General features: G+C 35.7%; 1 protein-coding gene across 1 annotated transcript in view; it reads left to right on the forward strand.

Moving 5' to 3' along the window:
- LOC148952910 (uncharacterized) overlaps positions 1 to 13,037 on the forward strand; it is a 77,683-nt gene that overhangs the window by 20,921 nt on the left and 43,725 nt on the right. Inside the window, exons 2-4 of the mRNA XM_089087823.1 lie at positions 4,432 to 4,578; positions 9,469 to 9,615; positions 10,838 to 10,984. Of these exons, the coding sequence (XP_088943949.1) occupies positions 4,432 to 4,578; positions 9,469 to 9,615; positions 10,838 to 10,984 (441 nt within the window). The remainder of the gene's footprint in view (positions 1 to 4,431; positions 4,579 to 9,468; positions 9,616 to 10,837; positions 10,985 to 13,037) is intronic.

The raw sequence follows: 13,037 nt of genomic DNA on the forward strand, positions 1-13,037 counted from the left end.
GAGATTAAAGTCTTGTTCAAATGGAAGAATGCTAAGGAGAACTTTTCAGGCTGAAATGTCTGCCAGCAATTTTACAGGGAGGGGGGGGGGGTTCTCAGCAAGGATGCAACTGTCTGGTAGGAATTTGACAGGGTGAAGGTTTTCTTTACGTTGGATGAAATTTCACCAAAGGAGATTTCCGTGAGGGGGAGGGTTGCCCCCTCCATATAGGAAGGGTGTTTCCCTTCTTAATACCTTGCTCTTTATGCTAAAGTTTTACTGTTTGTCCCGATTTTTTAAGAGCATTTACTGAAACACAGGGGCTTTTTAATTAGAATAGGAAGCTTTTTCAAAAGTGCTAACTGTTTTAGCATAAAGAGTAAGGTAATGAGGAGGGGGCAATCCTTATGTAAGGAGTAAATTTTCCAAAATTATTTTGCGAATTTTCTTGTATTTTTTTTGTACAATGAGCTAAATTCGAACCTCAAATTCAAATTCATTTAATTCAAAAACAAGACATAGCTCTCGTGGGCAAGGCTCAAATATGATGTCTCTTAGTCATAAATAGCAAAATAAAGTTGTCTGATTAAACTTCATCAGGATAAATAAACTAAAAAATAAAAACACCTGAGATTGAAAATAAAATTGTCTGATAAAACTTCGTCAGGATAAAATAAACTAAAGAATAAAAATACTAGAGATCATTGTAATATTTCACAAAGCTTGGCACAAAGCTTTTACTGTAGCGCATGGTATTACAGTGGACTGGGGTCAGTTTTGGAATCTTCTCAGCCACTTCCCTGGGGGGGGCGAGATCTTATAGGGACAAAAGGTAGGGGAAGAAATGATTGGTAGATGGGATGTTGGAGGAGGGAGGAGCCAAATCTTTGACATAATTTTTCTCAGCGGGAAGAAAGGGATTCAAGTTTAATTTCTTTGAGGTAAAAGGAGTAAGGTAGAGGGGAACTGCCATAAATGATTTGCAGTGATCTCTTCTGAACTCGTCCTATTTTATCAGTTTCATCCTGGGTAAGGGCAAAGTGCCAAACCAGACAAGCATATTCACCTAAGGGGCGGATGAAAGTGCAAAATATTAGTTTCAGCTTGTCCTTAGGAACTCGAGATTTTTTCAGTGTTTTTAGCATTTGGATTGCGCTGTTGGCGTTTTTTTTACAATTGTCTTTGTATTCTCCCGGCATGAAAGGTCAGAAGAAATCACCACACCAAGTAAATTTATTTTATGACTTATTAGCTCGGAAGCGATAGGAGGTTCAAAAGACGGTTGAGTATTCCGAAGAAAAGAAAGTGTCGTGACCAAGCATTTGTCTTTATTCACGACCATGTTTAGTTCAGCCGCCTCTGAGGTAACTTGGTCGATGAAACCAGGAGCATTGCTCTTCAAATCCTCAGATACGACTTCTGTTAAGGACAAGTCGTCAGCGTATTTCCATCTGTCCCCCAGCTCAGCAGCAATTTCATTTATCATGAGTAGGAAGCCCAGCAGCACAATCACAGTTCCTTGTGGAATTCCGCAAAAAACTGGCAGAGAAGTGGAAAATTGGTCTTTATACTTTAGAGTTTGCTCTCTATTTGTCAAGAAGCTCTTGATGATTTTAATAATAAAGCTGGGTATATTTTTTTCGCCAATTTTTTCTAAAAGGATTTTTGATCAATAAGGTCAAATGCTTTTCTGAAATCAATTGCAATTAAATTTGTTTATTTTTCAGGTTCATCCTGGTGTTATAAAATAAAGTAAATTAAATTAACGAGGTAATGAACTGTTGAACACTTAGGGGTGTTACCAAATTGCTTTCGATCAGGTACTTTCAAAAAATATTTTTTCAGCCATGCGGCAACAAAGCTTTTGTATATTCTGCTAAAAACTGAAGTAAATGTGATCGGCCGGACACCAGAGAAATCATTAGCTGCTCTCTTCTTGGGAATGAGGGTAATAAACCCTTTCTTCCATTTCTTTGTAAAATATCCTGTTTTTGTTATATTATTGAAAATTATCTGAAGGGGAAATGATAATTCTTTAGCAAATGCTTTAATGAGAGCAACTGGAATGTCAAAAGGGGCAACGGAAGTTCTTTTTAACGAAGAGAGTTTACGGATTATAATTGCCGATGAAATATCAGCAATTAAATTATCATCTGAAAGAGTAGTTAAATTTACTGGAGGATCCTCAGGTTGCAGAGGGGGGTATGACTGCACAATTGAAGCAAAATGGGCATTTAAATCATTTGCAGTTTTCTCTAGAGGCTCCTCCTTCTTGAATTCAACTAGTTGAGAGCTTTTACCAGTCAGACTTTTTACTTTACTGAAGAACTGCGAGGGCTTGGACTCCAAAAGATGGTCAACTTCATTTTCCTAGTAATTTGCTCGTGCCTCTTTGATTTTCCATTTTATTTGGTTTGCAAACTGTTTTGCTTGGTTCTATTGACCTTTTCGTATTAGGTGCAATTTATGTTTTATCAGTCGCTTTATTTTTGAATTTACATATGGTTTATCACTAGAACAGAATTTAGTGTTACATTCAGGAAAGCACTCGAGAAATTTTGAATTTACCTTATTATGGAATATGTTGTGCTCTTTTGTTTCTGTTAGTTGAAAAACGTCCAGCAATTAAATAACTGAAAGTAAGGTGCAACATTAAAACTTAAAAACCAGCAGAAATTATTCCGTATTTGAAAAGGGTTTGTCCCCTCCTCAACGCCTAACTCTTCACACTACAGTTTTTATTGTTTTAAAAAGTACAGTTGTAACAAAGAGTCAAACTTTAGTGTAAAGAGCGAGGTGTAGAGGAGGGAACAGCACCTTTCATATACGGAATAATTTATATTCGTTTTTAGTTCTAATGTCATTCCTTACTTTCAGTTAAAAAACTTTTTTTTCATTTGATTCAAAAAAGAAAAGCCTATTGCTAACACATAGTATTTACTATTGGAAAGTAAACAGACGTTCTTGCAGGAGACAAATTTTTCTTTAGGGAATTTTCAATGGTAGGATGTAGGAGATGCCCCTCTTAAATACTTTTCTCTTTAGCTAAATTACGACTTTGTATCCCAATCCTTTACAAACAAAATGTGAAACACAAGGTTTGTTAAATTAGAATGAGATAGCTTTTTGAGCATTCTAAATTACATTAGCGTGAAGAGCGAGATATTGTGGAGGGGTATCCTCCCCATATCGTAATAATTTCTGTTCGTTTAAGTTTTAATGTTGATCCTTACTTTCAGTTGCAAAAACGTGCTATTTTTCTTTAATCACTCTAAGGTGCAAACAATTTTCTGGGAAAAACATGAAATGCCGCTGATTTTGAATAGCCAAAAATTTTGAATAGCCATATTTTATTTTTCTTTATCTGGAGGCTGAGCCCATGTAATTTCAAATCTAGATTTTTGTGGTAAGCATTTATGTCATCAAAGCTTCTTTTTGTATTATTCAATGTTTGGAAAAAATTGTGTAAAATATTCTTTGATTACAATTTTTGGTATTGAACTTTGGCAAAGCAAAGAGTTAATTAGTTTGAGCAAAAAAAAATGATTTGAGATATCAAAATCATTATAACAAATATAAAAAGTGAAACATTGATATATTGTTTCATCAAATTATTGCCCAAAATTTCTAATTTAAAGCAAAACATCCCATTGTAAAACTCATCTAATAACGGACTTGAAGCAAAAAAGTGGTTCGCTTTGGATGCATCAGCTAATTGCCTATAGTTATTTAGATTGCCCCTGTATCGCCTTTGTCAAAGTAGGGTTAATCACCCATGCAACGATTGAATGTCACGTAAATTACGCAAATAAGGTCCAAATTTTTCTGGGGTTCTGACTATAAATGACCCGGTTCAACTCAAAACAGGCAAAACTACCATAAAGAGGAGTAGGGCCAATGCCCTCTTCCCAACTAAAGACCTGAACATGATTTATACTATATGGAAAACTGTCTTTATTTAAAACTTGGTGCGAGTATTTCTCATAACCTTTCATAACTTATTTTAACTTGGTGGCAACCGTTGTAAGAGCCACATAGAGTTGAGCCGTTTTTGGATGTCCCTTGTTCCCCTTTATTGTCTTCTAGGAATGCTGCTTGTGATGCAAAATCCCTAATGCCCTTTCTTTATTTAGATTGACAGCCTTTTTAATTATCCTTGATTTGTTGGCCATTATTGGCTTGAAGTTGCCTCTGGTTTTTGCTAATATAGTTTATTTTAGAATTATTTTTATTTTTGGATGTCCCTTGTTCCCCTTTATTGTCTTCTAGGAATGCTGCTTGTGATGCAAAATCCCTAATGCCCTTTCTTTATTTAGATTGACAGCCTTTTTAATTATCCTTGATTTGTTGGCCATTATTGGCTTGAAGTTGCCTCTGGTTTTTGCTAATATAGTTTATTTTAGAATGTCTTTTGTAGTGTTTTATTTATCATTCAGTCGCTCTATCTTTCAGAAATCATGGATCTTTTGCAAATTGAGAACGATGAACCTTTGGAAGTTGCAAATTCTGTTCTTTCATCTAATGATTTAGACACTCCTAAGGGCAATTCTTGTAGCACGTCCCAGATTTTGTTCAGCTCTTTTACATTAAAGGAAGAAGGTAAGCTTTCAAAAATAAAGTGTAAAAGCCTCTTTTTGTTTAGTCTACACTTTGTTTGTTTCAATCTACATGTAACTTGACGTGATTCTATCTTTCATGGAATTTTTGTTTTTGTGATGGGATTATTCTTTTCATTGGTGGGAGCAGTTGCCTAATTTTCTTTTATATGTAAAAATTATTTTATGTCTTTTTTATTTATTTTACTACTAGTCTTACTAGTCCTTTACTGCTAGTCCTACTAAACTACTCCAACTTCTGCTGCAATTCCAACTACTTGTAAGGCTGTGAGTTATTAAGGGTTAAAACACTCCCAGCATTATTTCCCATGTTGGTCCTAACTCAAGAACTTAGAGGTCATCAGTTGAAACTTGTTAAGCAGCCTACCCTATCCAGAGCCCGCGCTCAATTCTTTTGTTGAAGAATCCTCAACACTTGCAATAAGCTCTCTGAAAAAAACTGTTACTGCTGAATCTGTTGACATCTTGAAACGAAGACTGGAAGCTGAGTGGTCCTCCAGAGAGTGTATACTCCACTGGGGAGCTATGGATCAGCACAGTGCACATGGTCACTAAAGAATCCTGAATTCCACTCAAATTGTCAACTCTGGATCTCTACAACGAGAAATCCTTAAATTGCTCCAAGCTGCAATTGAAGGTAACTTAAGGTAATTAAGGTGAAAAGGGTACCAAAAGAGAGTCAAAAGAGCGCATCAGCAATGGGTAGTCAAAAGTGATTGAAGGGCAACCAACTCCGCTCTCCACACCGCTCATTTCTCAGAACACATCCTATCAACTTTTGAGACAGGTATTTTGTTCCAGTAATAATATTTTTGGGGTCCAGTAATTATGTTTTTGGGTTATCAACCCCCCAGAGTCCTCAGGGTAAGAGCTATAAATTATACTAGTTGCCCATTATAAATATATAAGGCTTTTAAGTATGGGGTGGTCCTATAATCTTTGGAGGGTGCTCATTTGATTGGAGGTCAAAGTTGTACCTTTTTTAAGAGTCAAAAGGGATAAGAGGGCAACTATCTCCCCTCCCCTACGTCCTTTTTTTGACAAATGCATCTGATAGAAACTTTGGGACAGCCATTTTGTTCAAAATAGTCCAAAGATCATATAACAAGGCCTTCAGGGTTAACACAACCCCCTCCCAGAGCCTGGTGGCAAGGGTTGTAAGCTATGCCTTAGGAGCATATAAGGTTTCTATTGAAAAATTGGTCGTATAAACTTAGGGGAGACACATTTTATTGGAAATTGAAAGCTCTAGTTCCCTTTTAAGAGTCAAAAGTGATAGGAGGGTGACTAGACCCCTGACGGCCCCCTGACGGCCTCTTTTCCCCAAACTTATGTGACTGAAGATTGTGAGATAGCCATTTTGTTCAAAACAGTCCAAATATCCTATAAAGACGCCTCCAGGGCTGGCAAAACCTCCCAGAGTCCAGGGGCAAGGGTTGTAAGTAATGCCCCAAAGGCACCTAAGGTTTTTATGGAATGGGTGGTCGTATAAACTTCTGAGGGAGATCATTTGATTGGACATCGTAAGCTCTAGTGTCATTTTTATGAGTCAAAACTCATTGGAGGACATCCACCCCCCCCCCCTACCCATACCCATCATTTTCCAAACACATACAATCAAAAATTTGAGACAGCTATTTTGTTCATAAATGTTGAAAGGTTCAGTAATTATGTTTTTGGGGATATCAGCCCCCCCCCCCGTCCCTCACAGTCCTCAGGGTAAGGGTTGTTAGTTAGGAAACTCGTCCATTCTCTACATACAGTATATATTATCGAGAAAGGTGGGCATGTTAAACCTTTTACTTTCCAAAAAGACGAAGGGTATTCGGTGAGCCTTTCAGGGAATATTGAGGAGAGTATTGAACCAAATCAAAGCATATTATGTTTATATGGGTTTTCAAATAGGCGTAATTCAGGTATGACTGAGTATATTAACTTTGAACTTTCAGGAAATGATCAGGGAGATGATCAATTGGATGACAAGGCAATATTAGTATGCTACTACTACTGCAACTGCTACTACTTCTGCCCCTAAAACTACTGCTTCTGTAGTGAATACTACCAAGGCTGAGGATATTGAAGTGAATATCTTAGGTAACGTTGAGGGAAATGTTGAACTAAATCCAAACATACTATAGTCATACAGATTGCTGATACAGGCGTATCAGCAATATTTTTGGAACAGCTTACTGTATCAAGATAAAACATCTGGCACATCTTGAGATGGATGTTCAACTGACCAAAATGCGACATGTACCTGCTACTACGGCTACTATTACCACTAATACGACACTATTTCTGCTACTGCTGCACCTACTACTACCATGATACTAGTTCTATTAAGGCTACTTGCATGAAAATGAAAATTTGACTGAATATTGAGGGGGAATTGGAATTAAATCAAAGCACTCAAGGTGCTTACAGATTGTCAAAAGGGTTTACCTTAAGAACGGATTTGGGTATTAAGTTGGCACTTTCAGAGAATGCTTAAAGGGGTAGATCAACTGACCAAAAGGTAGCATTTGCATGCTACTGCTAACACCACTGCTACTTTTACAGATAGTACTACTGCTACTAAACTACTCAAACTACTATTTCAATTGCAACTACTGATAACGCTAAGAGTATTAAGACGAAAAGGGCGTCAAATTGGGTCAAAAAGAAACATCAGCAATATTTTTTGGAATGGCTTACCGTATTAAGATGAAGCTTCCAGGTTGTTATGAGGGAGATTTTCAACTGACCAAAAGGCAACATGTACATGCTACTACTTTTATTATTATTGCTGCTACTACTGTTACTACTACTGCTAATTCTACACTACTTTACTACTGCCTGTCCTACTACCACCACTACTACTATGATGCTAATGCTTTTAAGGCTGAGTGCCTAAAGGTGAAAATTTGAGAGAATATTGAGGGGAAATCTGAACTAAATCAAAAGACTATGTGCATGCAGATTGTTAAAAGGGCATAACTACTTCTTCTAGGACTTGATGAGAGGGATGTTCAACTGACTAAAGGCAATATATTAATGCTACTACTTCTATAAGGACTATTGCTACTACTAGTAGTAATACTTCTGCTCTGACTACTATTACAACTATGTCTAAGGGTATGAAGGTGGAATTTTTAAGAAATGTTGAGGGGGAAGCTGAACTGAATCACAACACGTCGTCTGTATACAGGTTGTCTAAAGGGCCTATCAGCAATATCTTGGGAACAGTTTCTTGTTTGAAGTTGAAACTTACAAGACTTGTTGTGGGGGATTTCGAAGCAACCAAAAGATAATTTTTGGATCCCAATGCTACTGCTTCTACTCCTACTGCTACCACTGCTACTATTATTACTAGCTAAGGCTACGATTATAAATTCTACTGCTGCCTCTGCTACTGCTATTAATGATGGTACTGCTACTAAAGCTAAGGGTATTACGGGGGGAAATTTTGGGGAATATTGAAGTTGTATTGAACTAAATTGCATCACACTATGCCTACACAGGTTGTCAAAAGGGTGGATAAGCAATGCTTCAGGAACAGGTTATGGTATTAAGTAAATACTTCCAGCGTGTGTTGAAGGGCATGTTAAGAAAACGTAAGTTGCTATGTGCATACTCCTACTATTGCTACAACACAAGCTAAGAGAATTAAGGAGAAGTTTTAAAGGAATATTTCAGTGAATGTTGGAGTAAATCAAAATGATTATGAGCATGTAGATTGTCAAAAGGGTAACATAGCAATATCTGAAGAACGGTTTTCATTATTAAGTTAGACCTTTCAGGGTAAGTTGTGGTGAATTTTGAACTAGGAAGAAGACACTATGTGTATACTATTAATGCTACTACAACGATTATTGTAACTGATGACGCTAAAGGTTCTAAGGTGAAACTATTAGGAAATGTTTAGGGAGAGCTTCAATTAAACGAAAAAACTATATGCATGCAGTTTTTCGGAAGGACAGATGGGCAATATCTTTGGCAACGCCGCTCAATCATTGACAGCAATATCATTGAAACTTTTAAATGAGCTAATTTAATTGGAAATTAAAAGGCCTAGTGTCAAAAGCTCATCAATTTTCCAAAAATATCCAATAAAAATTTTGAGATAGCCATTTTGTTCAGCAAAAAAAAAACTGAACAGATGTAAAATATGATTTTCTTTTTCAATAAAAAAGACTATGTCAATAAAAGCAATAGAAACTGATTTGAAAAGTTTTTTCTGCAAAATTATGTAAATTCAAAGAAAAGTAAAGAACTCCATTAATCCAAAAATGAGCAGAAATAAAGTCAAATAATCTTTTCAAGTGTAAAACTACCACAATCACTATCAGTAAATAAGTGAAACCCAAACGAATAGAAATTAAAATAAATAACTGAGTCAAACTCGAAACGAGCATAAATCAACATGAGAAGGGGTGACAACCCCCATGCCCTCTCAAGACCAGAACATAATTTGCAGTTCTGGACGTAACTCTGTTTGCGTCGTTTGACACGAAGTTGTTCAGAAAGGGGACGCTGACAACGTAGCAAGTGCATTCGTCAAGGTCATCAAAAACTTTCCGGGCATTGAAATGTTTGAGTCTTGGGCTGTTAAGAACTGGACTATATTCACAGCTCTTACTTCACTTTTCAGAGGTCATAGCCACCTGAATCTTAAGAAAACTCGTCTGAAGTTTCTTACCAAAAGCCCTATGATATGGCTGGCCATACCATTAATTTTCAATAAAAGCACATGGTATTCGAGGCAATTTTCAAGCCAAGGCTCCTCTTTTGAGAGAATGCTACAAAGGGTTCATTGCATAGTTTGCTACACGTTTTGTCTAACCATCTGTTCGGTCGTGTTTTTTTTGTGTCATTTAATCAGTTTATTTTTCAGAAATTGCAGATCCTTTGCAAATTAAGAATGATGAACCCTTGAAAGTTTCAAACTTGTGCCATTCATCCTATGGTTTGGACACTCCTGAGAGCAGTTCTTGTAAGTCATTTCAGGCTCTGGTTGGCTCTTTCACGTTAAAAGAAGAAGGTATGCTTTCAAAACAGAAAGAATGCAAAAGCCTTTTCAATTTGTTAATTTTACATTAGGCTAATTTGTTTTTATCATATCAAGCATTAACTGCTTGATACGTAACATAATTTTAATTTTTAAGAAGTAACGCAATTTTAATTTTTGTTATGTGTGAAGAATTTAGGGCAAATGTTCTGAATCTCGATGCTCCAAGAAGACTTAATAAAGTTATTTTAATTAATTAACGTAAAATGAATAAGTTAACTAGCCTGTCGAAGTTATTAATGGAAAATTCATCATTAAAAAAAATATAAGAACAAAACGGCCCTAAAGACTATTCTTACCTAATATTCTAACCTAAAGACTATTCTAGACTAAGAGAAAATAAACTTTCATGGCTTAGTGAAATTTGTCAAAAATTGGTAGATTTTGTCAGAAAAATCACTGGCAGTTTTAAGACAAAACTCATGCAAATTTAATTAAACTTGAAAATTTTTCATTTTTTCATTTTTCCCGTGCAGCAGAGTTGCAGAGTTGCCGTCTAGCAGAGTTACCATCTAATGCTTAATGCTAAAATAGTTTGTCAGCAGATTCGGTCAGTAAATGTTTTTAGCCAAAAAACTGCTGGCAGTTTTAAGCTAAAAAAAGCTTCAAAAATTGTCATTGCTAGTACAGTTGACCCTGGTATTACTCCACCCATTCTAGGTTTGACCTAATCAAGATTGAACCAACTGAACAGTGATCAAAACATTAAAACAAGCCTCTCAACGACAAAGCAGAAACTATTTCCTCTGTGAACTGTTTTTTTTTTTTTTCAGTAAAACAGGATTTGCATAGTGTAAAACAACACCAGAAATGGTCAAATCAAATATTTTTCTACACTTATAGAGAAAAAACAAATGCATAAGTTGTTACAATGATATTCTACAATTTCAGTATAAGCAAAATACGTATTCAAAAACCTGCCAAAATATGAGTATGCAACAACTTAAAAGAAATATTTCCCATGTCAAAGTTGAAACTAAGCTGGTCAGCCATTTAAGTTTTTTCAGTATTTTTATTTCTTCAAAATTTTGGAATTTACAATTAAAGCCTAAGCAAGGTGTACAAGGCAATTTTCAAGCAAAGGCTTCTACTTTTAGGGAATAAAACAAAGGGTTCATTGCATAGCTTACTGCGCGTTTTGTCTTGCCATATGTTCAGTAGTGCTGTCTTGTCGTTCAATTGCTTTATCTTATAGAAATTGGGGATCCTTTGCAAATTGAGAATGATCAGCCCATGAAAGTTTCAAATTTGTCTCATTTATCCTATGGTTTGGACACTCCAAAGAGCAGTTCTTGCAACTCATCTCAGGCTCTCTTTGGCTCTTTCGCATTAAAGGAAGAAGGTATGCTTTCAAACAGAAAGAAGGCAAAAGGCTTTCCATCCTTTAGTTTATTTTACATTAGATTATTTTTTTTTTTCACAAATAAAGCATAAACTGGTATTTTGACTTTCTTGGTATCATTCTTTGTGAAACTTGACCTGATTTTTTTCTTTCAGGGAATTTTAATTTTTGTATTGTGTGATGAATATAGGGAAAAGGCTTGGAGTGTCTAGATGCTCTCAGAAGGCTTAACAGAAAAATGTAAATTAATTAACGTAAAATCACTAAATTAAGTAGCTAGGTCAAGAAATTATTGAAAATTTTCTAAAAAAAAAAAGAAAAACGATCCTAGGTGCAAGCTGTTATCTAGAGTCTGTTTTAAACTAAGAAAAATGGAGGGGAGGGGGTTTCACATATTTATTTAAGCTTTTCTTTTTGTTCTTCTCCTGAATCTTGTTTCCAAGCTCAAAATTTCAGAATATATTTCTGAGAAGCGAAGACAAAAAAAAGAAAAAAAAAATTAAATTGAAAATTGTCAGCAATGTGTAGACATTTGGAGGTAAAGGGATCATTTAAAATTTTATTTAAAAAACGTGTTTGCAAGACTTTCTAATAGCTTCTCTAACGATGTATGTTTTCTCCTGGGCTTATTACCCCTGATGATATACCCTCTTTTCTTTTTTTAAAGTATTTGGCCCCTTTTTATTCCAAAACAAAGGAAGGCATGTTTTGACTTATTTAAACCAGGATCATGCAACGATTTTTGCAATTTTTCCTTCTGAGGCTTATAATATTACGCTGATGAGGCTCATAATATTACGCTGTATTTAACGCTGATGAGTGGATTTTCAACTCTATATTACTCTTGAATTAACGGTTTCTCTTCCCTGTTTAACCATTGAATCATTTATAAACCTATTTAATGACAAACATCCTGATGAAACTAAATCTCGCAAGGCCCTGTTTTGACGTCCTGATGAAATATTTGAAAAAAAAAATGAAAATTCTCTTTATCTTTTAATTAACACGCGATTGATGTTGTTTGCGGATAAATTTAATATTTATTGTAATAGTTATAAGATAATACTTACTGTAAGTGTAAGCAAATTGAAGAGGCCAGAACCGCTCCTGCTTTCCCCCTAAAGATGACCCATGCCTATTGACTATCCGAATTTGAATCCCCTCCATCCCCCAATAAAAATGTTGGAGCGACGCCCCTGACTGGAGGTATTCAAATATTTTCCTGAAATAGCCATATCCTAAAAAAAAAAAAAAAAAAAAAAAAAAAAATTCCCTTCGCCAAACTGTACGGTTTGCAAATCAGCATTTTGTCAAGAAAACGACAAAATGAATTAAAAATAAAAAATTTCAAAAAATGCTCCTTTTTTTTAAAGAGGTCATTTCCGACTTCCAAGTGTTCAGGTATCGCTCAGGGAGGAAAAGTATATATAAATATATAAAACGCCAACAATGTTCCTTTGGCAGCACTGCAAACGAATAAAATTTTTATAACAAATTGCTAGATGCATATTGTGTACAATCCAAAGGTTTGTCCACTTATGTGTATGCAAAGCAGAGTGCCCCAGGTTTCATGAAAAGGTTCTATAGTTAGCATAGTATGAAATTTAAGTATGTCCCTGTATCTCAGAATTGTCAACCATAATAAACTTGTGGTCAGGCTAGAGGGGATTTAATGACCTTCTGTAAATGTACCATCCGTTTCAAATCTATTGATGTGTCTTTTACCCTGACAAATATCCTGGCTAATTTTTTTTCAAGTGTGATTATTTTTCCGAAAAGTTCCTTTTAGGTTTTAGCCCAAATGGAAGTCACCCCTGCAAAGTATGTGGGGATAAGTCAAGTGGAGGGCATTATGGAGTCATAACCTGGGAATGATGTAAAGGAGAAGGTCACAAAGGAGCATTGTAAACTATGAATGCCCTCGAAAAAAGAATTGTGTGGTCGACAGAGTCAACCGAAAATGATGCCAATATTGTCGACTGGAAAGTGTTTGGCATTTACGATCATTTGGTATCATATTTTCTCATTTCCTACAATAATGTCTTGTTTTTGC

The sequence above is a fragment of the Artemia sp. Qi Xiang Cuo genome, chromosome 4, assembly GCF_049724085.1.
Source record: "Artemia sp. Qi Xiang Cuo chromosome 4, ASM4972408v1, whole genome shotgun sequence".
Lineage (NCBI taxonomy): Eukaryota > Metazoa > Arthropoda > Branchiopoda > Anostraca > Artemiidae > Artemia > Artemia sp. Qi Xiang Cuo.